The sequence below is a fragment of the Aythya marila genome (assembly GCF_965140915.1).
Source record: "Aythya marila genome assembly, chromosome: 5".
Lineage (NCBI taxonomy): Eukaryota > Metazoa > Chordata > Aves > Anseriformes > Anatidae > Aythya > Aythya marila.
In genome coordinates this window covers 6169437-6196424 of record NC_139046.1, presented here as the reverse complement: position 1 = coordinate 6196424, position 26988 = coordinate 6169437, and the positions used below count along the sequence as shown (strand labels likewise).

The 26988-nt window shown below is 38.2% G+C and overlaps 1 protein-coding gene across 3 annotated transcripts in view; it reads right to left on the bottom strand.

The window, feature by feature from the left end:
• Positions 1 to 987: 987 nt before the first annotated feature.
• The window catches only part of SLC38A6 (solute carrier family 38 member 6), a 44822-nt gene continuing 18821 nt past the window's right edge, over positions 988 to 26988 (bottom strand). For all 3 annotated transcript variants that reach the window (XM_082761402.1, XM_082761400.1, XM_082761401.1), the window contains 11 exons: positions 26406 to 26484; positions 21409 to 21491; positions 20880 to 20938; positions 16067 to 16132; positions 15788 to 15841; positions 13985 to 14064; positions 13181 to 13281; positions 8749 to 8873; positions 7740 to 7884; positions 7534 to 7628; positions 988 to 6353 (listed from right to left, as the gene is read on the bottom strand). In XM_082761402.1, coding sequence (XP_082617528.1) covers positions 6273 to 6353; positions 7534 to 7628; positions 7740 to 7884; positions 8749 to 8873; positions 13181 to 13281; positions 13985 to 14064; positions 15788 to 15841; positions 16067 to 16132; positions 20880 to 20938; positions 21409 to 21491; positions 26406 to 26484 — 968 coding nt within the window. In that variant the 3' untranslated portion in view covers positions 988 to 6272. The remainder of the gene's footprint in view (positions 6354 to 7533; positions 7629 to 7739; positions 7885 to 8748; positions 8874 to 13180; positions 13282 to 13984; positions 14065 to 15787; positions 15842 to 16066; positions 16133 to 20879; positions 20939 to 21408; positions 21492 to 26405; positions 26485 to 26988) is intronic.

Genomic DNA, 26988 nt, shown 5'->3' with positions numbered 1-26988 from the left:
AATAAAGCATTGCACTTGAAAAACGCAGCTCTGGGGCTATTTGGTACCAATTCTAGTTGGGGCAAATGTTATTAAGTTAACACAAATTTGCTGATGCTCATTTCCATGTGACGAGCACAGTCACATTCATACAGCTCTGGAATTGAGCCAGTAGTACAGTGATGAGGTTTGTCCATTTTTCTCTCCTATTCAGTTCAGGACTCCCTTAGACTTTGCAGGGTGCTTGGGGTTGTGCTCGCAGCTTGTCAGCCTGGACAGCAATCAGAGAGCTCTGTGATTTACAGCCCCAAAGCAGGGCCCTGCCCCAGAGCCCTTCCAGCACAGCCACCACCCCTCTTGCTACCGCTCCTTAGAGAAATGTTCTGCCTTTGCCAACCACCCCTCACCTTGCCACACAAAAAGGCTTTTCCAGTGCAGGTTTCCACGAGCAGTTTTCCAGTTTTCCACCTGCTTTGCCCTGCCCAGCTCCCACCATCCACGCCTGGAGGCAGTGCTGGCACAGGGCACACTGTATGGCTGTGGCTGCTCACATCTTTTCTGCTGGTTCTCATTTCACAGGAGCAAAGCAGGGTCAGGGTTGCTATGGCTGAAACCAATACCTGTGAGGAAGCCTACTGCATTTCTCTCACCCTTTACATTTTGGAGAGCATAGCTCAAACTCTGCTGAGAGCTGACAGGTCCTGGAGGATCAATGAGCAGCAGCCTCCTGGAGCATGTCTCACATTCATTGCAAGCTGGGTGCTGCAAGATATCAGCACTCAGAGAGGGGATCACACAAGATTACACGGGAGAACACACCAAACGAGGCACTGCTGGAATGATTTTAAGGAAATCTCCCTGCCCTGGCTAGAGAAATGTTACAGCCTGAGCTGGGGCTAACAGCAACACTTCAGGAACCGAGGGCAGAGAACCCAGCACTGGGTTTGCTTTGCTAAGTGGGCAGGCTACACACATGGCACGGGGAAGGAAAGATGACAAACAAATGAGTTATGCAAATACTGTTCTTTATTTTCTGCTTTTTCGGAACATACCCCAGCTGTTCCACAGGGAATTCAGAATAGGAAACATGTTGCACAACACACAGGTCAGACATCAGCTAGGCATTTTTTACATACAGATGATTATTTTCTATTTTCAACAGAATTTCAGCTCCACATTAAGCACGGTTGAATGAGCACAACTGAAAAAACAAACACAAAAAACATCACCACAAACTGTGGAAGTTAGGCAGCTCTTTTTTAACACTGAAAACTTTCTGCCACTGGCAGTCATTAGGCAGTGATGTGCCGCAAGGTTTTTCAGTACGCAGAACAACTATAATGAATGCTTTCAACATTGAAGTCAACTGTAAAACAACAATTTTGGGCTAAGTGTTAAATCTAATTAGGAAAGGAGTTCTGCAGCAATCAATGTTACTTTAGCTCCTGGTCTGATTGAAAGTTGAATCTCTGAGAGCACATTAGGATGCCCACTACAGAGGTAACACTAATCTCCATCTCCGTAGGGACATTTGGAAACAACTTGATTATCTTCAAGCATTTGCAAGCGATGCAGTGGTAAAACATCCATCCCTTTCTATTGTTTATACAATTATCAATGTAAGCCAAATAAAGATCCCAGGCTGCTGAATTAGCAGGATTCAGAATTTTGAACCTCACTTTGGCTCAGTAAGAGCTGAGGAGCTGGCTTACGAGAAAGGTACACATCTGCATTGATGGCGAAGCAATTAATTGTACCCAAAACAGGCACGATTCTGTCCTCATGTATCCTATGTAATACTGAAAGAGCACCAGCAGATGCTAATGAAAATACTTCATGTTCTTTACAATTAATCCTAAAATTAATTTTAGGAATTTATTTTAAATGAGACTGGAACACGTTTGGAGTACTGACTTCCAGATCCACACCAAAGTGATAATTTGTGCAGCACCAGTAACACAGTAATGAAGTACAAGCCCATATCCTCTCTCGTGGAAACAATGTGTTTACAAGCTGGGTAGGATTTAGCACTTGCCCTAGCAGCTCACTTGGACCATCACGTTTTCGTCCTCATTAGGAGGATTGCAGGGCCAGGAAATACAGCACCTTGAGTACGCTCCGTATGACAAAAATGATTTAAGAACTCCAGATCAGCACAGGCTTCCCATTACAAAGTTAAGATGTCTCCATGTTCCAAAAAAAGAAATTCTTACAAGGACAGACATGACGGGCACACACCAAAAAGCCCTGCCTGCATCTAGTCCTGGCCTTTGGCAATGACCCCCTGTGGACACCTAGTGAAAACCAGAGCCACAAGGCATGACTAAAGGCAGACCTTTCACCCACACTGCACTCCCCGTAATAACCATGTGGAGTGCTCAACTAATGGCACGTTCCTGCCCAGTGCCACAGAACTGGCATTAATGCAAAACTGAAATGGAGGGGAAGGGGAAAGGAGCGACGGAGAGAGGGCAGGATGGCTTCAGTGTCTCAGTTTTCACTACACAGGGCCATGAGAGAATTTTAAACAAACTTGCTGCAATGAAAACGAGCATGAAGATGCAAACTGCTTAGAAACATGGGAGTAAAACACAAGTGTTTGTCACAATACAAAGACAGGTTAAGAACACTCTTGTTTAGCAGCGCTCATTTCTGTAATACTGTTGACACACCTTCCACATCCAGCTTATAACAGTCTATCTGAAGTGTGAGCAGCTTTTAAACTGGCAAGGTATCGAAATAGGAGAGCGAGTGAAAACAAATCAAAGGCTACCAAATAATTTTCATCTCTACATTGTTCTTCTTGTTCAGCTGGGGAAAGGCAACTTTGCCAAGTGAGTTCAGAAATGGTAGCTACAGATAATAAAGTAGAACCACTAAAATTTAGAAATGTGGAAATATAGCCAAAAAAAGTCCGTACACAAGAAGAAAAATATATTTAGCAGCACATAAGTTAGCAGAAAGCTCCAGAGTGGGTATACATTTAGCTCAAAAAACCTCATGCTTGTGTACAACTGTAGTGAAAGCCTTACACAGCCATAATGAACAGAAGACAGAGAGAGATTCAGAGGTTAAAAATAGTTACTCTGTTTTTTCATAGCGGAAAACGCTTGCACCTTTTTCGAAGTCCTTTCTCTTTCTGCCCCTCTCCCCACATTTTAAGTTACATATCATCCAAGCTTCTTAAAAGCAGCAGTATTTCCAGCTCTTTTCAAGTAGAAGATAACACGCATTCTGCACAGCAATGTGCTCCTATCCTTCCTGCACTGCAGTCAAAATGTAATAACAGAGCTCCAGCAGAGGTGCAAATTGCTTCCCTTCATCCTCACGGTGTATTAACTTCACACACTGGTATTCATCATTCCAGAGCCTACCTACCAGGACAGTTAGTTAATAGCCAGGCTTGCGTACCCATGGATTAAAAACAATCATGTAGTGATTTCCATAGCGTTACAGGGATCAACTGTAAAACTGACACCTTATTTCAGGTATTCTGTGAGTCCCCGTTTTTTAACAAGATGCACACAAACCCAGCTGTCTATGTATGAGCAGAGGATTGCAGTGCAGGGCAAGACTCAGCTTTTTCAGGGGCAGAAAGTAAGAGCAAAGGCTTAACAAAACTTTGTCAACTTTCAGCACCTTCACAGATGATATAAATCTTCTTTGTTAAGTCCTGCTGTTTAGTTTAAAATAAAGTGACTGCAATGATGTCTAACAACTTCCACTTGCTACATGAGCATATAATAAATGAGAAACAATTTCCATAAAACCTCCCAATTCTAAGAAATATTCCTCCTAATTCCTAGTGTCTGGAAAAAAAAAAAAGTAATCTATACTTCATTGACACGTCTCCTGTTTCCTAAAAAGTTTTGGTTCAGTCAGAAAATAATTTCTTGATCTACTGCTATCATTGATTTCTCAAGATACACTTTAATAAAGTAGATTTTTAGCTTCTTACACTGCTGCCAGGGATACCCAGCGTGGCTGAACCCCTATAGTTCACCCCTATAGTGAACCCCAAAGCCTGTCATCAGCAATTACAGGGTAGCCACAGCCAGTAAGGTGGCTATACCTGGTTATGCAGAGTTGAAAAAGAATTGCAAGAACAAAGGCGAGCTGTAGAGCCTCTGTCCCTAATACTCACACAACGTTGAGAAGCTGTCTGACTGACCCCTAGATCCCAGGAGGCCAGAGACCTCTCAAGTTGGAGGCATGCTCTGCATACACAGCTTGCTTCAGGAGGTCAAGTATGAGATTTCTGAGAAAAATATTCTCATCTAACAGCTGCTGCTGCTCAAAAAGGCAGTCCCACTCCCTCTACCCACTTGAGCCACCACCAGTGCTGATGCTGTAGAAGTAGCTGTGACCTTCTGGCCAAGAGTGAACACGCTGTTTCTGGTAGTGACAAACTCTTCGATGGCTCACCTTGCATCGTGAGACCTCTTCTAGAAGCTCTGTGATAAAAATGACTGCAATCTTTTCCAGAATATAGCGTACCAATTCCTACAGAATGGGGATTCTAACAAAACTTCTGAGTTAGTGCCTGTGCCTCACCACTCAAGTCTATTTCTGTATTAAACTCCTAAGTAGAAGAAAATTCCCCAGGCACAAAGGATTCCTGAAGCAGTACCAAGCTGCACAACCAACACCACCTGGGTGCCTTCAGGCCATCTATCAGAAGTGAAATCCTGAGAGCTGAGTGATCTGTTTGCACTGCGGCTCAATAGCACAGACCCGCTGCTAAGAAGTTAGGAATGCCATTTTACTGGGGCATCTTCCCTATTCCAAATGATAAAACATACATCAACATATAAACAGAATTGTTTCAGCAGGATTTTCTAGCTAGAGAAAGGTGCACTAGCTGTGCACTTTACGGACAGAAAAAAAAAATATATAAATAGCACTTACTAGCTGCTTCCAAATGACATAGATAAATTACTTTGCTATGTTTTGTTTGTGTCTTATACCAATTCTCAGATGTAGAAGTGCTAACCTAAATTAAAAGAAATACTGCATCTGGAAATAATGAAGAACTTTCCCACTCTCTAAATCAAGCCATTCGAGTCTGAGGTCTAATTTCTTAACTTTACACAAGCCATTCCTGTGGAGGCTTAACTTCTTTAGGGCACACAGTCTCTAAAGAGATTAGGGTATTTTAAAGCCATCCTATTCCATCTGATAGTAACAAATTTAAGAAGGTTTACCATGATGTTAGTAGAATGAAAGCAGTGGAAGATATGAGGAACTTTTGTGGTGGGCACCCAATACCACACATGACAGAGCCCAGTTGGTGTTGAAAATTGCAGTCACATTCCATTTAGGCCAAGAAAGAATTACAGAAGGCTACATTAAAGTTTAGAGATCTGGGGTAAAACTAAGGTTCCATAAACGTAAAATTTCCTTTGACTTTGACACAGGCAGAATTTCACATTTCAAGCCCAAACCTCCTCTGACACACAGCAGTAAATAACATTTAGATATGCTCTATTTCAAACATGAAACACTAGTAGAAATGGGAGTAAGAGAGAAAAAGAAACATTTTCCACCATCAGGAATACTGAGGTAAATTGAATAACATTCAAAAGCAGACATTAATTGAAAGATATCTATTTTTAACTTGAAAATTGAGACTTTTGAGACTTCCTAATGCTACTAAAACCTATTAAGCTAGACGGGAAAAAGCATCTAATTTAAAAATTACTTCAATAAGATTCAAGTACACAGAGGTATAAAACTGTATTCAAGAAAACAATTACCACGATGTGCCCATTAAACTGGGCTAAGGTTCTTGGGTTTCTGAATCCATATTTGGATAAATTAGGGTAAACATTTGGAATCAGGAAGTTCTTAATATGAACTGGCTGAAGTTTTGGAAATTATTCAAGCAACAGAAGTCTTTCACTGTTAGGATAATGTGTGGCATGTACATCATGATTGATATAAAATCTGTCCATATCATTCTCTCTAAAAGAAAAGTTATTTCAAGGTTCTGCTTTTGTTCACCATGTGCGCTAAACTGTTTTTGCATTGCAGAAATTCTCAAGAGATCTTTTTACCTGTCATGATTGCATCATTAAAAACTAATATTTTAGAATGGCAAAGACTTATTGTGCAATAACTGGAGAGTTCCTTCTCAAGATTAAAGAAGGAACATTACTAATGGACTAAAAAAAGAGGATTATTTCTTCGACAGTGATTTCTTTGGGATGTTCAACATTCATTTCAGTAGTTTTGACATATCTCTGGTTCTTGATGTCCTCCTGAAGCCCACTTCAGACAGTAACAATATGCTGTTACTGATTAATCCAATTGAAAATTATTAGAACTAAACTGAGAAGACCAACACAAATGCCAAAAATAACCAGTGCACATGCCTGTGAAGAAAGAAAGAGAAAAATTAATGTTTTACTGAAGAAAGCATTTTACATTTCTAAAGCATTTTACATTTCTAAAGCTTATGACTGATGATGAAAAAACCTGTAAGGACAGGTCTTTCCAAATAATTTTTTTATGCTGCAATCATTCAGTCTTCAAATACAAGGTTTCTGCTTAGGGTAAAATGGAACTAAGTCTGCTCTGAGACAGTTTCACTTGAAACTCCCAGAACAGTTTAGTTTGCTCACAGTATCAGTATGAAAACTGCATAGATGGACCTGTTTGCAAACAAAACAAAACAAACAAACAAACAAAACAAACAAACAAACATATTTAGCCCTTTAGAGCTCTGAATGAGTTAAGAAACTGAATTTGTATTTTACCAAAATTTAAATGACAATGGATTCTTTATTTCTGAACAGCCAGTTCACCATAAGAAAACCACAGTTCAAAACAGATTGTGAATTTCTAACAAGGCCCCAGTTTTTTTGTAACTAATCAAGACTTTAAATGGTCAGAAGAGCCTCATCACAAGATTTTCTTCCAGGTTCTCTATTTTATCAACAAAAGAGCAGCCCTGTGAATCATAGGAGTATCAGATAGTCTACATATAAGCAGTTTGTTGGCATTTTAGACACTGTCACAGAGTTGTTCTGCTGATCAGTGGTTAAAAAGAAGAGAAGCAGAGTAACAGCACAAAAAGCAGGCTGCTGCACAAATTCCAACTTGAGCTTAACATACTGTGCCAAAAGAGAAACCATAAAGAAAAAAAAAAATCACCATGTTTTCCAGAAGGCTTACACTGAAAACAAGCATAAACACTGTTTCACTTAAATGCAGTTTGGCTTTGTCTCAGCTGCCCAAATAACATCAGAGTAATGCGTAAAAAACAAGGAGAAACTGGATTAAAAGTTGACATCTGAAAACTACAGGGAAAAGCATGTATTTGGATCAGTGGTCCAGCCCACAGACATACTGCTACTCTAAGAGGTCTTGTAAAAAATGGAGTTTCAGAAACAGCAGAGCTAACATGAAAGATAAAAGAAAACGCTCACAGATTTTGCGAACTGCAATGAAAACAGGAACTTTGCCCCTTGGATTACATGCTCTACAGTGCATTAAGATGTATCTAGAATAAGCCTCTTTAAATATAATTAACACAAGTGGAATAAAGCATACCCCAAGTTTCTGTGGAGATAGAAAGTCCTCTCTGCTAAGCTTCAGATAAAATAGTCCAGGATATACAAAAAGCAAACATGTTGATGTGGTTGAACCTTTAAAAAACAGAAAGTAAGATTTTACTTGGAGCAAGATTCAAATATACTAGCTCATCATAATACTGAATTTCTTGAATAAAAATAATTAAAAAAAACAACACAACTTACCAACTACTCCAAACATATTTTTAATGTCTGGCACATACATTGCAAACAACACAACGATTGTATTCAGTGCTAAAGTGACAAAGATATGGCAAATCCATGACACAGGAAGATGAGAGAAAAATAGCATCAATACTGCTTTCCTTGCCTGCATAAAAGGAAGAGAAACATTGCATCTGTAAATAAATGCATATATTTTAATCTTATTTCAATTTCATAAACAAGAGTTTTATCATTTCAGATGTGAAAGAACATTTAAAATCAAAATGCAAAAATAATTTGCTAAGAGTTAAATGAAGTTTTGTCTTTCTGTAGCATGGAAATAACTGAAGTATTAAGGCAATATTTATCATGTGGGCCCTTAGTCTTAAGGAACAATTCCTTATTTGCATGGACAATAAAAGGTTTGGGGGATAATCTTTTGTCTCTCTTTGAGCATGCCTGTTAGAAAGTAACACAGCTGCCAACTTGTATGTAATCTACACATCAATTATATATACATAGTTTTAACTGTTGTTTTTTGGTTTTATTTTTTGTCATAACTGAATGAATTCTCTCAAACCTACCATGGTATTGATAAGCTAAAGTATTTTTTTCCAGTGGTGAAATAAGTCAATATGTGTTTTCAATTTACAATGAAATTGAGTTTTCAAGTGTAAGTATGTTTGTGTGCGTGCATGTAGAAAGGAAAATCCAAGTCAGCAAAACTCAATTTAAGAGGAAAAAAAAAAAAATCAAACTAAATAAACTTTAGAAGTTCTGAATTCTCTAAATTAAAAACAATGCTGTGGGCTAGTTTTAATCTGAAATCTGTCTCAAGAGCACAAATTAGCTTAGTGGTTAGTTGTTATTTTGGAGCTCTCATGGAACATATGCAAATATGTGGTCTTTGATCAATCACTTGACAAGTGAATAAGATACACAAGACTAGATGTGACTCAAATATTGCAGTCTGCAAAGCATTAGTGTTACCATTGCTTATGCCAGCTTAAAAATTTTTAGGAGTACTTACAGGGAAGTGGATTAGAGGGACTGTCAAAAGCACAGCAAACAGTATGGCTAATTTAACAGTCAGGATGACAGTATCATGTGGCAGGTACTTGTTGTAACTTTGCAGCAATTCAGAGTCCACTTTGTCTGAAAAACAGAAAAATGAATTATTTTCTTAATTGGCTGAGATCTAACAGTGAAATAATTAGCAACGCATATTAAGCTTACGTTCAAATTGATCATTTTGCATGAAAGTAATGCAGAGCGGGAGGGGGTACACAGAAGCTTCGCTGATATACCAGCTCTAATTGATACATAACCCAGAGAAAACTTAAAAATAATAATAATAAAACCTTCAAAACGCAAGACCCTACAAGACCCTATAGAACCTTTGCTGAAACCAAAGCCATCTAAGAGAAGATACAAATATGGAGGAGGAAGGATTAAAAAGATATTCCAACCTTGTAGATACATTTTCTGAAACTTGCAGTCCACTCACTATTCACACAATGTTTAAACTTACCTGAATTTTGCCACATTAGCTAGGCTTAAAATAAAAGACAAGTTTTAGTGAGCTAACAACACAGGTTAAGTCTAGAAAACTCCTGAAAATATCTCACATAGAACTGAAGAAAATGTACAGATACTGGTATCCACAAGTCTTAAATCTTTTCAATAGGAATATTTTGAACAGATAACAAAAAGCACCATTCATAAATTAAAATGTGGGTTTAGTCTAAGTCTGGACTACCAGATACACTGACACTCGACAAAGGGCCTGAAACTTAAGCAGGGGCTTCATTTCACTAATAAACAAAGAAAATGCAACTTGACTGATTAAGTCGTCACACAACTCTTCCAATCCTAACACGTCAGCAATACTGTAACATCTAGATTTACTTTTCTAGGCTGCAAATACCTGCATGGAGGCTGCTACAGTTCAATTTGCAGACTCGTTTCGGTTAGGATCTAGTTTGGTACAGATGCTGTACAAACCTGTTCACAAATACCTTTTGAAAAGTAAAAAATCTTCAGTAGTGTGAAATACAAATTGTATTAGTTTTGCTCAGTCTGCTGTCTTGCTGAGTAAAGAAAAGGGATATGTGAAATGAAGCCAAGCATACAGTACTGTAAAACTTGTTCTATCTGTATGAAACAGACAACACCAGATTCCTTTTCTTCTACTAGAAACCAGGAACAAATTCACTTTGCTAAACTGACTGAAATGCATTTTCCCTTTTTTATTTTTCCAGAAACATTAAGTGATATGTGAGGTAAAATTTCACGATTTGAAATAAAAGCTGCAATTTAATTTAAAGGAAGAAATGTTAAGAACTATACTAGGGTATGTGCTTTTCTTATCCGCTGCCTCTCTCTCTCTCTATACACACACACACACACACATATATATACACATACACCAGAACACTGGTGTACTGCTGCATGACATGGAGAAGAATATTTAGCGTCAGGTATACTTTTAAATGGAATTTCTAACAACAAAAATATATATATATATTGACACTTGAGACTGATTTTCCTTCACGCCAAACAGAGGCAAAGTGCAAAATAATGACACCTAAAGGCTGACAGTTTGGTTTCCTATAGCACTCAAAGAACAACAGAGGACTGTGTTGTTAACAACCGACACCAAAAGCTTTCATATCACAGCTCTACTTTCTTCAGAGTGTGAATCTTCTGTGATCTCCATCATGTGCATATTTAACTTTGCAACACCAGTCTACTGCAGAATTACTACAGTATCATGCACTACCTGCATCCTTCACCTTTTGTCATACATTTGCCCTTTTAACCTGAAAAGCTTCACTACTGCTAAACTGACAGCAAAAGTCAGAGTCCATAAAGCAGCCTGCTCCTTTGACCACGTATGCACTTTTGGAGTTCAGAATGGACCACGTTTTCACCAATGTCCAGTCAGTGTATGAAATTTCAAAGCTGCAGAAAACACTATAAAACTTCTGAACCACAAAAAAATGAAATATGTCTCATTTCAAAGACTTTTTTTTGTTGTTGTTGTTATTGTTTTCAATTTAAAATAAAATGGTTTGCATTTTCTTGGACTAGTGTTTTAGGAACAGAGAACAGATTCTCTCTATTTAAAGAAGTAAGTTAATTAAACAAGACAACCAGAAAGTTAAAAAAGGAGCAGAAGCTTGCAAGGGAAAAAAGTAATATCTTACAGACATTTACTATTGGTTCTGGTGTTTTAGGCTCTTGAGTCAGTTACTAAAACAAATCAGGCTTGCAGAAAACCAGAAATGGTCACAGTGAGACAGACTAGAAATCTGCAGTCAAAAGGCCTTGCCCCAGAGAAACCATGACACTGAAGGTGATGGGAATTGGGACCGTCTCTAGGACACTATTTTTTCTTTGATCTTCTTGTTGAGATCTCATCCGGAGACAGATGGTTATCCTGCACTGACTCCTGAATCACAGTGGCACTTAAAATTATATTTTCCTACAAATCATATGGAGACAGTTAATTAAATAAGGAAATGTTAACAGTGGCCTATACGCTTTTAGGGGTTTCAAGACTCCTCATGTAATTTTTCTGAGGATGTAAGGATTCTGAGTATCAGGGGAACATTTTTAGACAGTTAAGGTCAGACATACACTAATACTTGGAAAACAAGGTGCAAAACTTCCTAGAAATTTGGAATTGCTAGCTGCTGAAAGCCAACATTCTTGCTGCTTTGTCAAGCACTATCTCAAAGCCATGACCAAGAAATGTAAAACACTCTGAAAAGGAGAGGGGAATCCTCATCAGAATACTTCAGTGTAATTGTCTTACTGTCCTTATAAGAATTTTTATTCATTCCAATCCAGACAGGCTAGCATGTGATCATCCCATATAAAGGGTGAGTTTTCAGAACAGATTAGAAGAATCCATATAGGTGACTGTGATGCACTTACATGATGTCATTTGCATGATACAACTGCAGAAGACAGATCACTAAGCAGAGGCAACCCAATCTGAAAACGTGTACTACATTAAGCAAAACACAGCATAACAAATTTAAAGCAGGATGCTTGGGAGATAAATGACATTTCCTAGAAATGGCACCACTGTGACATTATATGACAATGAAAACACTCTCAAACTGCTAACCGTTCAGAAGATGACAAAACAGCTGCTAGCTCTGTTACATAAGACTGCTAAAATTGCTTTATGAAACAGACGCACACCTACTTCTGCCAAGATTCTGACGGACCTTAAAAAAAAAAAAGTCACCATGTAGATAGGAGTTTGGAAATCTGAGTATTTGCAAAACACAAGAATAGCAGTCACCTGTCTTTTAACTCAACTGAAAAACTATGCCCAGAAGTATACAAGAGTCCAAACACAGGGTTATTAAATTGGTACTCAAGTACATTGTCATGTAAGCTCTATATAGCAAATGGAACTGGAAGATATCCGTAGAATTTAGCAGGGACAGTTTCATTGCCACTTTTCTGTTTGATAATAAAAAGGTATATTTACTTTGTCAGGTATTATGTCGAAAACATCTCTAAGAAATGCGTGTTTCTTGGTTCAGAACACCTATCAAACAGATACCACCTCCAGCTCAGGACCCACATGGAACACAAATTATTGAAGATGGGAAGCATGTACGAGGAAGACCAACTCAAATCTTACGCTTAACATTTTTTTAATTCTTCCCTAGCCTTTCATCATTGCCCTCCACTGAAGTCAAGCCACAAAATTAGATGGACCTTTCGTCTGATTCAGCCCTTTTAATTTTCTCATCTTCCTTGCTTATTTTTTCTGGAGTCCTCTGGGTTATCTTTACCTTGTGCATGAAGAAAAGGTAACACAAAGAAGTCGCTTTGTGCAATCCTTTAAAATAAAACTTCCTGTTATTTTAGGAAAGGAACTAAACTTCCAGCAGATTCTGAGTGAAATAGCTAGTGCTAGTTCTGATAAATTTGTAAAAAGACAAAAACAAAACAAGGAAGCAATACATGCTTTGTACCCAAGCTGTATCAGACAAGGCAAACATGACTACAAACCTTGACGTCTCCCTGACATCAGGGCTAGCTTGCTGAAGGTCACAACCCTTACATAAAAGGCAGCAGCCTCAGCACTTCTTAGAGACCACAAAACAAGTGGGGATATCACAGGGTTAATAGACATTTTGAATTTTGCTTGAAGATACAGCCTTAGAAAAGAGGTTTCAAACTTGCTGGACCAGCAGACTCTGCCACCAGATCTCAAAATTTCTCTCACAGTCCATGACTTTCACTTACACTCTGAGAAGTCAGTAAGATTGTAGCACTTTGCAGTATTAGACATATCCTTAAGTCTTCACAGGACCAAGATTTCTGAGGATTTAAGTGTATCAATGCATAAACAAGTCTGAAGTTCTCCAGACAATGCATGCATCATTTATTATTAGCCTGCATTCTAGAGAATACTTGGAGAACATACTTACCATAAAATGTCAGATACCCAAACAAAGCAGACATAAAGTAAATTAGGAAACTCAGGCCAATTCCTGTGACAGTTACATTCTGCATTCTACTTTTGGATGGACTAAAATGAAAAAAAAAAAGAAAATGAGTGTTGTTTAATGTGAACCATTGACAACATGCAATCTACATTATTAAAAAAAACATAGTATTTAGCCTTTCATAAGAAACCATATTCTTAATTTATGGCCACGGTTATTTGCTGAGTCTATGTTCTTAGTAACACTTGTTTTTCTTAAAGTACTTTTAATCTCGCAATTAAAGTGCACTTTCCATGCAGACAACAAACACTGTCCCCCTGTGGTAGGGAATTTAGACATGCCAGAGTGATATATGTGAGTGTATATATACATATTTATATATAATTGATTCTATTTTTTTAAATCAAAGTTTTGATTTATAAAGGATGATATATATCCACAGACAGGAAGGGAATTTGGGCCAAAATCCACTGAATCTGGTGAAATGCAGATTCAGTTACAGCAATAAAAACTAACTAGTAAGTACTTTAGCAAATGACCTTTTTTCTCCAGATGTCCAGGACAATGTACTGACATTGCTGATGGAACCATATTTGCTACTTTTCTCTCCTGTAAGAGAGGAAAAGCCAGTACAGACTAGAGCTGTACACCTCCCAAAAACATGAAGGCTACTGAATTTGCATTGCTTGACAACACTGACTCTAAAACATTCAGGATTAATTTAGGGAAAACATAGCAGGAAAGCTACCATTATATTTTAATGTTGCCTGTGTTTTCATATATTACCTCTGGAGCTCACAGTAAATCGGCAAGACGGAGGTATGGCAGAGAAAAGAGAAGGCCATTGTTGGTATTGCATAAGCACTCTAAAATAGAAGAAGAACATACTTTAGGTTGTTTGTTATTACGGATGGTTGGAAAATTATCTGAATTAATTCAGAGTTCAGTGCAAGTCTTGGAAGACAAAATCTTTCCATATTAATGCTTCAAGATAAATCTTCACAATGCAGAATGGTGCCTCTGAATCATTCCACAGAACTGGACCTTTTCAACTGGTATTTCTTCAGGTACTGTTCCCAGCTTACTATTTCATGATCAGGAGAGGTCATCAGACAGCATGTCAACAAGCTAACAACTGAGAGGCCAAGACCTTACGTAAGAGTAGGATTTGCCCCCGAGTCAGTGTATCAACCATGAAATTTTCTAAGTTTTCTAAATTTCAATATCCATAGCTACCTATCAAATTATTGACTCCCTTAACCCTGACTTCACTATTTTCTTATCATTTCATTAAAAAATGGATACAGCATCCAGCAAACATAACGTGGTTTAGCATCTGAAGTTTTAAAAGAGTTACATAATTAAAGTTGTAACCACACAATTAGTGGTATGTTATTTCAAAAACTTGTACTTGCAGAGATGAATCATCTCCTGTAGCTTACTTTAATTGCCAAGTAGCAATTAAAGTATAAAATAACCTGAACTACAACAAGGTCCATACTGGTAAAAAATATGCCACTTTCAATTGATAAAATTAAAAAGGCAAAACCCAGTATAGATTCTACAAAGTACAAAAGGCCAGACCAAAAGCTGTAACATCATGGTAGATGCTTCTGGTCAAAACAGAATTTCTTCTTTGTTCTACATTTACATTTGTCTGATGTTTGCATTGCCCAAGCTTTCTTTTTTTTTTTTTTTTTTTTTTTTTTTGGGGTGGGGGGCAGATTTTGTTCTTTCAGACAAATGCAACCAACTGCAGCCCTCTTGAGTTCCAATACGCTACAGGCCTTTCCCAAACTTAGTCTTCTCTTTTCCCCTTCCTCTTCAACCAGCAGAGATCAGAGTGCCAAGGGAAAGGTTTAGGTTGGATATTATGAAAAAATTCTTCATTGAAAGCGTGGTGAATTGTTGGAACAGGCTGCCCAGGCTGAGTCACCGACCCTTGGAGGTATTTAGAAGACGTGCAGATGTGGTGCTTAGGGACGTGGTTTAATGGTAGGCTTGGCAGTGCCAGGTGAACGGTTGGACTTGATGATCTTAGAGGTATTTTCCAACCTAAATGATTCCATGATCCTATAATACTTCCTCTCCTGCAAGACATAGTGGGTGGTGACACAATTTAAATGCCAGATTAATTAACAAATACCCAAGCTGGCATCCAATGAAATGCACAAGATTGCATTAGGCCTGAAGAATTAGCTTCAGGAAGGCAAAAACAAAGATTAGGTCCAGGCAGTTTCAGTAAACCTGTTCTTCAAGGAACTAAAACTGCGCATACAGTCAAGCAGCGCTGACTTCCAGCACATGAAGTTGGCTTGATCTGACTGCATCATGAGGCTGACCACCGCTGAATCTGTTATACTTAATACTTCAGTCACATTTGCAAAATGTTTTCATTAAACACTAACTTGGACACCCAGCCTTCATATAAAAAAAGAAAGAGACTGGATAACGCTTGGCAGTAGGTATAGGAAATATTTCAGCAGCCTATAACTAGTTTTACAGAAGTTTAGCTTACCCTGGATAGAGATTAAAACCCAATTCTTTAACACCCTCCCCTTTAGTTAGCTTATTGTTAGTAGAGATTACCTCCTTTGAAAGATGAAAGAGCTTTGCTTTACAATCCGCAGTAGAATTTGAAACCTGTAAGACATACATGCAAAAAACATGACATAATGAAAGAACGAGCCCAAGCCACAGACGTGAAACTTTTTGGTTTCTCGACAGTAAAACTGCGATGGCTAAGAAAAGAAGGAATTTAAATCACAAGTAATTCTGAAAGTGTTAATGTAAAAAAAAAAAAAAATAAAAATAAGTATTCCAGTTATTAATAAAATTAGAAGAACTTCAAAACAGCATGTACCTTACCTGTAAAGGTTCTATTGCACTCTTCAGAGGTAGAGGACAAGGGATGGACCACTTTTTTATCATAACCTGCAAAACACCATATTTAACATACAAATGATATCCTAAAAATCAGGTTATGTTTAGATATACATAGAGATAATAATGGACAGTTGGTGTACAAAGCAGGCAGCTACACCCACAGTAAATCAACTAGTTTGACTAGTGGATAGTTGGGCTACAGAAAGGGGGGCTCGAAGGAAAAGCCTGTCCGTGCCATTCCATCCAGCTGCTCACTGAGCACAGCTGGCAGCCTTATGGCTTGCCTGTCTGGAGGTGCTGTACCGAAATGAGCTATGACATTAACAGAAATACAGCCAGTGCTCCGCATTCACTCTCTGTGCTCCACACTAACTGCCTCCCATACAGAATAGCTGCTGTGTTAGCTATCCCAGGCTCTTTCGCTAAGTAGACAAGCCCTTAACAGAGATAGAGCAGAGCCTAGGGCTAATCTTAAAAGGCAGAAACATATGGTTTGGACTAGAAAGCAAAGGAAAAACAATAAATGCAATTATTGTCCCAGAATGTCATTGGGGCTTTAGCTACACCCTGCTGGTTTAGGGACTGCCAAGTAACAGTGCTGAAAATCAAAGGGAAATTAAAGTAAGAAACGTTACCTCTTTTTTCAGGAGGCTAGTTTGAAATGATAGTTATATTGCTCTCGTCACCCTAATTAATTTCCTATTGTAGTTGCCTGGCTTTAGAGGTTATAATTCTTTTGAAGCCTAGAGCAAATAATTAAAAACTTAATTAAAGACTCAGATTCACAAGAAGAATAACATGGAAGGCAGTGTTTCTTCTGGCTCAATCTGCTTTTTGCTTGCAGCCAAGTGGTGCTTCCCAGAGAGCGAGGATTAGGTGCTCTCTCTTGCCACCAGTGCCAAGAGAAGCAAGGGAATGCTACCTCGGGAGAAACTGGGGGGGCAAGGAAATAGCAGGTACACAACATGCCGAGTGTTGTGGCAATAACACACAACTTAAATTGCATGGATTCAAACAAATTGCAACTCAAGGAACGGAACCAGGAAGCAGCTTGCACAACAGCACTCCGTAAACTTTGTGAAAAAGGATTAAAAGTAAAAATGAGATTCCTCCAAGCATGTTTCTGACACTAAACTGGCAGTGCTTCATATCAGGTCTGTTCTTCTTTGCTTCCTGACCGGCCAAACTGCCTCCCTGTGTGCAATGTCAACTGCAATGCCACCCGAGGAAAGGTGGAAGAAGGGAGATGATGCTGCTGGTACATCCAGAAGTTCAACCAAAGAGTGAGCACAGGAAAAAGAAAAGGACCTAACACCAAAACACGACTTGGGCCTTTACATACACGGATGCCTCTGTGATGTGGGCCACCCCTGCTCCATCTCTTCCTTTCAGGCAGTGAGCAGAAGCGATGAGCTCGGACACAGATGCAGACTGCTGCACCACAGCCCTGGATACTTCCCCAGGATGCCCAAGGCTCTTGGCTAGCTGAAGGCATTTATGAGACTGAATGAGACAGCAAAATAGTTTTTCAAGGAGATCTGTATATTTAAAAGGTACCCAGATAGGGAAAATAAGGGAGAGATTTTGAAGGCTCCAAAGTAAAAGGCTTTGTCAGAGCTCTGGCTAGGGGTTGAATAGGCTTCCTAAGCAATGAAAAGCTGCATGGAGCTGAGGGGGGAAATAAGCTGTGCTTGGCAGTGGTGGGTGTGGGTGCAGGGCTTCCAGCAAGCCAACGAGCAACCTTACATATAAATATTGCAGAGGTCAGAGGGTGACGAGAAAAGCCAACCATAAAAGCTGGAGCACATTCCTCTAAAATGAAATGGATACGGATTAAGAACAAACTGAAATGGAAACAAAAGACGACAATGCACTAGATGCATTTCAAATCTGTAACTTTATTTGCCTACCTGCTTAATTATTCAAATCTGTTTGGATTCCTGATTGCAGTATGCTCCTTATTTCTAATGAAGTTGCCAACAGGAAGAGGTTGTTAAGCTGGCAGCACAGCTCAGTGAGCTGAGCAGGCGTGCAGGCAGCACAGACAATCCTCCTCTGGAACTTTAAGCCTATTCCATATAAACATTGTCTTTTGAGTATAACAAACATTTGGTTTTAACTTAAAAAGAGGCAAAACCTAAAGACAGATTCTAATGGAAATAGGGTATTTTCAACCCACACCAAAACCACTGCTAAAAATAAAGTCAGAGGTCTCAAAATGTTCTAACGTTCTCAGGGGATGTTGCTTTTTTGTATCATATGGAGGGAGAACAGGAACCCCTTTATTTCAGCAGTGCTAACAGCATTCAGCAAAGAGGAGCTCTCTGTGTATAACATCATTCGTTACATATGGCAGGTTCCCAGTCTGCCTCACTTTTTGTTCTGGGAACGTAAACAACAGATTTAGGAAAATACCACCAGGAATCATTAACACCTTTGTTGAACAAGCTACCAATAGGGCTGTCTCCATAAAATAAATAAATAAATAAATCTGTCTTTACTCTTCACCAATATTCAATGCAGCAAGGGGGAAGGCATTAAAAAAAAGTGCAATGCTCACATTTCATTCCTCTTCAGTTAGGATTCACATCAGGAAGGTATTCAACAATCAGAAACAAGAGAAAGTGCTCAGGACCTCACAGAATCTGGCTTTCAATTAATAGTTACATACATACGTGTTTTTTCTTCCTCATCAGTTCATCTCAGTGTTTTCATTTTTTTCCAAATGACGACTATAAACAGTGTATTAACTTTACAGAAAAAGATGCTGAAGCCCAGACAGGAGATGTGTGACTTGCCAAAGTCCCATAGCAGAGCACAAGAACAGTCTCCAGCCCTTTGACTCAGTGCACTCACCAGACCATAGGAACCAAGACATGCTGTCTATAGCACCTACCTTTTCTGCATGCTGTATTAAAACTGTGGCTTGCTGGCAAAAAGCTTAACAGATGGTATGCACTTGAAAATGCATAGAATTATTGTATATGCAAAATATGATTGTATTACTTCCATATGACTAACCCGGCTTTCTTCTGGAATAAGTTAAAGCATATCTGCCGTACAGAAATTAACATTGTGCAAACTAAAACACCATTTCAACAGCACGTATCACCCACTTCAAAGCAATTAGATATGAAAACTAAACCACAGTTAATTCCTTTGAGTTTCAGTATCTGAAGAAGTCAGATAAAATATTCTGAAGAGCATTAGTTTTCGTTAAATATCTGTAATAGCTTTTAATTATTATTATTTTATTTTTTTTACCTCAGTTAGATTTTCGGTGGCTCTTTCTTTGTCATTTGACAACAAAGATCAACCATACAATTTTTACCATTTCATAAGAAATGTGCCCTCCTTTGTTAGAACTCCCTGCATGCTTTTCTGTTACGGAGAATCAAGTCTAAACCCTAGCTCGAATCATCACGGCTTGTCATGTCTACATGCAAGCCTTGTTTACAGACATGCTTTCTCTGAGCCCAAAATTACTTTCAAATGCATCCATGAACTAGAACAGCTTTCTTCAGACATCTGTGCAAATTCACAAAGAAATATAAGAATTGGACTCGTTTAAAAACTCTTGCAAATAGCTTCAGCCCAAGACTTATTTCAACATTACAGTTAGAACTCTGTTGTTGCTGTTGGTGATGTTTTTGTGTATTTTTTTTTAAGATAAATTTTAGGAAAGAGGTCAAAAGTTAAAGTAATTTATAAATATTACAAATGAATTTCCATTAGCTCTGGAGAGGTTGTGGCTGCTCCTCAATGCTAAACTTCGGAAGAATACTTCCCAAGGTCCTGCAAACACTGCAGCTCTCCAGGGATACCCTAGGGAGATGTTTTGACAGCTTTGAAGTTTGGTTTTATCACATGGTTTAGTTCCTAATGGATTGCCTTGGTCTCCTGGATGGCATGTTTGTTCAACTTGCCTTCAACTCTGTTTATCCCTTTGTAAAACAGGTATTAAATGCAAGTCAATGCAGGCCAGAATGACAGGCGAGAGGGGGAACATTTTTCCAGGCTCCCAAAAAGATTCTTGATTCTCTACCTTGATGACAGTGTGAGTTGCATGGTCGTACTACATATAACACACGTGCATTAACATACTCCTTCCCTGTAAAAAGCAGAAAGGGTGCAATATTTTTCCTCTTAGATCTGCCTAGTAGGTCTCACTTCAGATATTTGGAAACATCTACCTCACAGGGGCCTTGAGAAGGTGAACATCAGGGTCAAAAATCCCATATGGCTCAGAGAAAAGAACTTTTCCTTTCAGCAGGAAAGAAGAATAAGGTCATTGATGTATTAATGAATCTTGTAAACTGCCTTAATGAAGTTCTAGTTTTCCTTGCCTTTTTTTGAACTCTGTCACTCCATTGTACATGTAAATTTAATTTATTTGGAGTATATTAAATTTTCTTCTACGCTAGTTGAAGTAAGTAATAGTTAGAAGCTAAGAAAACAGAACTCTATTCCATTACTAGTAGGGAAACAAAAGTACGTGTGCCAGCTCCCTTCACTGCACTGTCAGCAAAACAAAAATATTGTTACATTTACCAGTCCAAAATATAATTATTTTAAATCTTTTCACATGCTTGAAAGTTCATACACATTTCCATGCCTCAGCAAAACAAATGTAATCTGTCCAAGCAGGCACATACTGAACTCAAAGAAAACTCTGAATTCTACATAAAATGTAACGGGGGGAAGGGAAGACAATTCATTTCAAAACAGACTTATGAAAACATTTAAACAATAAGAGAAAAAAAATAGATAAGCTGTGCACTGATTTTTAACTTACCACAAGAGCAAAGTACACCATAAAGAAAAATGATAAACTACTTGTGTAGCCAAGAAAGCCTGTAAAATAACAGTAAAAATAAAAGAGAATTTATAAGGAAAGTGATCCTAATGTACAGCTAAAGCTTTACATTTTAGGCATGTTTTCTATTACAGTGCTTGGTATCTGGGGCTTAGGACTCAGAATAACAACATTCCAACTGCCTGTCACAGATCATTTATGTAGTTTTGTAGGGCAGAATTAGAACTGGCTTACCACTAATGGCATGCTGTAAGTAAATGCAGCTCTTTAATGTTCTGCTGTAAAGATTTTATTTTAGTATTGCAGACAAAATACTACTGCAACCCAAGTAATAGGTTAACTAGGCAGGGCTGGAAGGCAGAACATACTACAACAACTTAAGTAGTCCCCGCCATCACCAGCCCCCTGCCAGTTAAAATAAATAAATAACCCATTAAGGTTTTAAAGTCTTCAATTGTAATTGCTACTAAAGTAGAATAATATTCGCTTCTCTCCTTTAATTACTCACCAATTTTAGGAAGAAGTGCAAGGGGAAAAACAATGCAGACCGAAGTAATGAGTAGCAGCAGTCTCCCATCAAGGTACCAGGACCTGTTGGAAAAGCTACTTAGGACTGATCAGAAGTTCATGAGTCCTAAAAAGCATGTTTTCTTTAAAACTGTGAACTTGGACAAAATATTTTCTAGGATAAAAATAAATAATTTCCAGTTTCAGGGTTTTTACCCCCAGTGTCTGTACTGTGATATAAAATAGAGCTCCCAGACAGTAAGGAAGCGGAGCACCATCCCATAACGAAGCGGCACGGCAGGCCATGTTCTGTGGGCAAGGGTCTGCATGGAGCAGGGCTCTGATGTGTGCAAATTATTTCTCAGCAGCACAGTATGTGAATCCCTGCCTTTATTCAAAGCAATGATCAGACTGCCATGAGTATTGCATGCTCTACGGATTTCCAAAAGAAGCGATTAAACAACATGCTACACGTATCTCAAGTTGGATTACATCAAGTTGTCTACTTCCACTCCTAGAAGAAGTGTCAACTTTAAATACCACTCACTGCAAAACCTCCCTTCAGTTTATCACTCCTGCATGACTTAGTTCCTCAACATTTCCAAGAGGTATGAAGTATAAAGCTAACAAACCAAAAGTCAACCCATTGGTTTAAAAATTCCATTACATTTTCTAAACACGGCAACTTTCCGTTCTGCCCAAGTTTCATTATTCCTATCCCTACAGGGTTCAAATAATAGAGGAAAACTACAAGAAAATCAGCTTTAAGTTAATTCAAAATGTTTCCTGTCCAGAGGTAAAATGAGAAAGAGCAGCAATAAAAAAAAAGACTTCCTTATTTTTAATTTTGCACAGTGATCCTTCATTTTTTGCAACAACTGGGAGACAAAAGAGATGGAAATTATTATAATGAGATTTGCTACAATGCTTATACATAAAGACATACATATAAAAAGCACCATAGAGGCATGTGAAGTCTTAATGCAGTGGAAATCTCATCTTCAGACAGAGGAAAGTACAGATGTGTAAGCTGTTAAGAAACAGAAACATCTTGAGGGTGGCTCCCCCAAACTTGGTAACCACCATATCCTGTACTGATAAACATCTTGCACATCAGCCTCCGACTTTACTACCTATAAACACCTTGGCCTTTGACCTTCAAGTTTATTTAGTCCAGGATATGGTTAGCACCTAATAAACAGGCAGCACCTCAAGTTATCATAAGGAGAGTAGTGTAACACCTGTGTTAAAGGAAAATTACCATTTACACATATGAACGACTGTCATACACGGTGGCCAACCACTTGTGTCACTTGTTTAAAAAAATACATGTAACGTAAATGAACAGAGGAATTTCAAGGCTGGAGAAATCTTGCCCCTCTCTATATCAAAGTAACTCTTAAGTGACAATATCTGTATTAAAAATAATTCAAAATACATCACTCTTCAAAAAATGTATTACTAGTCTACATGTGCTACTGCTACAGTTAAAAAGCAGCTTTGCCAAGATCAACTGCTTGCTGTAGTATTGTTAATATTGTTGAAAGTAATACTGTTGACACTTACAGGTCACAGTTTTAAACTTTTTCTTTCTTCCTAGTACGGTGGATGTGCACATTAGGAGCAACAGGAGAGCAGGCAAAGTATAAAGAATTATGCTTAAAGGTAACAAAAAATTATGCTTAATGGTAACTAAAATGCCTCAGATATGTACACATCGGGCTTCTATTTTAAGTCACCCAATTCAAGACATGCAGCAGATCCATACTTGCTCACAAGCTCAACAGGCCCATGGAAAAAAAATGATTTGGGTTACTTTATGGTAAATGAAAACAAAAGCACTTATGGTGGAAGGGAAAGAAGAAAGAGTAAAATTTCAGTGAGGTGATGTGAAGGAGAAAAAAAAATTTTGTGTTTACTTTTCAAATATCCAATTCTTTTATTTATAAGAGCTCAACCTACTCCTCTACCCCCCACCCCCCAAAAAAAACAATGACAAAAAATCCACACAGAACAGCGGGCCAGCTATTGGTTATCAAAAAATGTGTCTATTTTCTCCCAAAATACCATTGTAGAAATATATTTATTTTCCAAAGGCAGAATAAATGTGTTTATATTTCCTTTAAAATCAGTTTAATCTGCAGATATAATCCTACATGATAAACGCATTCCAAGTATGAAATTCAGAATATAAATCCTTGCCTCTACTGAAAATACTTTGGCATGCAGATGTTCCTTCTCCCTCCCCCATATTTTAACTAAAAGCAGACATTTATAAATTGCTTTAATTTCATTCCTGAATGCAACAGGACAAGAGATTCATATGTTCTAAATTAGAATCTTACTCTCAGTCCATATCAATTATATAACACACAAGCAAGACAACTTAATTGCATCAATCATATCCCCCTGACGGGGTCATTAAATGTTAACAGAGGGCTCACAAATTACAACTTTTTAACACAATCCTCATTTGAAACTATGTTCATGTCATTAAAACTACGCACAATTCTTGTTATGCAGACAGAGTGAAACATCTCAGCTTCAATTAACAAGTGTTTAAATTGTGTGTTTTTGTTTTTTAATTAAGACATAAAGGTATATTACACACTGGGTCTGATCCTTTCAAACACATGCACACCTGCTTACCTTTAGCTAGAGAAGTAATTCAATTTGCAAAATATTATTTAGGTGACTTTCCTCAAAGTATGCTTTGGGATGGCATATGAGTATGAAACATTTTTCACAGATAGTTTAACTGACGCATCTGATAAATTCTAACTATGGTTAAAGACAAATTCTGCACCCAAATGAATGCCTATCAGATGCCACACTGACTTAAAACCAGAGCAGTTGTGTAACCACATCTGGAAACAAGTAGGCCAGCTAAAACAGTTTAATCAAAGCAGGCAATTTTTAATGCCCTTTGCATACATAAGCTGCTGCTTTGGCTTGCTGATTACCTATTTGTGTTGGAAAATTTTGTACAATTTAAGATCTCTTAGCGAATAGATACTCTAATATCATGAAAGTGATATTAGAATTGATATTCCATATCTGATATTAGAATTGATATTCCATATTAAGAAACGCATGGAGACAAAAGATTATGATTCATCATGACAACAAATGTGGCAACATAATATATGAAATATGGACGTGGGCATACACAGACAGTCAGCTATGTCCTTGTGGCTGGAATACCAACTGACCACTGCATTTGAATTATTTGCTAGGGCAAAGAATAGAGGAGTCAAAATGTGTCCAAAGAACATCAATCAATGGAATAACTCCTAGTAACAGACGCAGAAACAGTACAAGACCTTGGCTGAAAATTAACTTACCATTTGAGCTGTGGTTAGTATTCCTATGGACAATCTCAGCTCTTTCTAAATGCAAAATTGAAGTTCATTCCCAAACTGTAATTTCAGCTAAGGAAGAAGTATGGGTGGTGGTAGTGCTGACAGCGCAGTGAGAATTACTGTGGCTCACATCATTTGTAGTAACTGGCTCAGTCACTGCAACCTGTCTGCGTGTTCACCAGTGCTCTCCTCTCAAAGATCTGCATCAGGACCCTCATAACATCAAACGCTGGTGGGAGCATTATCTAATAGGTAGTTTAATAAAAGAGTCTTTTACACTGCCTTTTTTAGACTGAACAGTATTTTGGCCAATATGTATGCATGTGGGACCTCCAAATTCTACCTGTTTAGAGTGCTCATAAGCTGTTTAAAGGTGTATTTTTGTTGGGAAAAGTCACTTTGCATTAACAAGGCTGACAGCAAATTCAAAGGAAGAGCAGTAAGTGATGTTTTATGCTAAAAGTACAGAAATGGTCAGATGGGAACACACAGCCAGCAGATACAGTAGCTGGCTCAACACCACTGTGTATGAACAAGGGAGCTGAAAGCGCAATTTTGAAGGAGTAGGTGATAAAACCCAAATGAAATGCTAATGACTATCACAGCTGGAAAAGATCCATTAACAGACGAAAAATGACATTTACACATGAAACATAATCGTTTATTAAAGCCCTCTACTAAATATATATTATTGTGAGGGTATAAGGAGGGCAGGAAGATTACCACCACATGATTTTTCAAAGCATACCTTATAAAATTGAAAAAATATAAATGAAACATATAATTTGAACTAAAGTAACTTTTAAAAACGAATTTCAACTTAAAAATTCAAACAAAACATTCAAGTACAGTACAAACATCACACAACCGTTACAGAACTTCAGCAAATTTCAATCCAGGGAAAGTTTTGAGTTCAAAACATCTGAAAATAGCAGCTTGGAAAAACTGCAGTGACACAGTGCAAGATACACTGTTATGAGTGACAGCAGCACTGGAACAACTTGAACAAGATATTTCAGTGCTGAAGCTGCAATGTTTGTTTTAGCGCAGGCACAGATTCCTTGCAACAGCTCTAATAGAAATCTGAGGGACGCACTCATTACATACAGCTTTATAGCTCAGTTGCGAAGAATAATTTCTTTACTGAGAGCCAAGTTAAGGAATTATAAACCGAGTCTGGAAACCTGGCATTTTTCCCAAGGCAAGTCCAATTACTGGAGCAAGACAACAAAATATTTAAATTTAAATGTCTGCTGGATTTTGTACTGTGGTTTTGAAATATTTTAAGTGATAACATGACAGCAGTTTAAATGTTTCTCCTCCTCTCCCTCCTGTCCCCCTCTGCTTCCCCTTTTAAATTTTTACAGAAGGGAGATTTCTTTAGATGGAGTTTTGCCACTGACTTTAAGGTCGTCTGATGGGAAATCACTACGAGGAAAGAAATAGGCTCTCTGTGTGCGCGCGGCAGAAGGTTTACACATGCCAAATACATTTCTTATTCCAAGAACTCCTGTAAACGACTAATTTTTTTGGCATGTGAGATCAGAGGGAAGTGTCAGTACCCATCTCCTTCAGCAGTCCTGAACCACTTTCTTCTTCAAGATAAATACATAAGGTTTGAAGCACTTTTCCTTACCCGCTCTCGTCTCCACTTAAGAAGCCCGCGACAGCACCAGGAAGTTCAGTCTTAACAATTAAAAGATAAGATGACATAGCTGCAAACAGAAGCAGAGCAGATTTAGTAGAGGAATACCAGTATCTCTGTTTGTAACAATTAGCATGGCTTAACCAGCATGGTCACGACTGGAACATCTCAGCCACATATTAGACACCATGGCACCAGGGTCAAAATTTATTTTCTCTTGTGCTTCCTTTAAAAATAGCTGCAAATCCCCGAGTATTGTACTGATGATAGCTAATGCCTCCAAAGAGGCTGTTACGATGTGAGTCTTGAAACAAGGAAAATAGAAGACAAGGGACTAACAAAACAACACAACACACGACAGGCCCTTTACCTAGGGGTACGGATCTACAAGCCAGAGACAGACTTGAAGGCTGCAGCACTTCTCCTTCCCTACTCTTTATTAGATGTTAACAATGATGAGAGTAAATCGTGAGATTTGTTTATCAATAAAATAGATTTTTCATGAAGACTCGGTTTTTATTGTTGTTCAGTTCATGCTGCACTGAAAAAATATATGACAAGGTTAAACACAAGA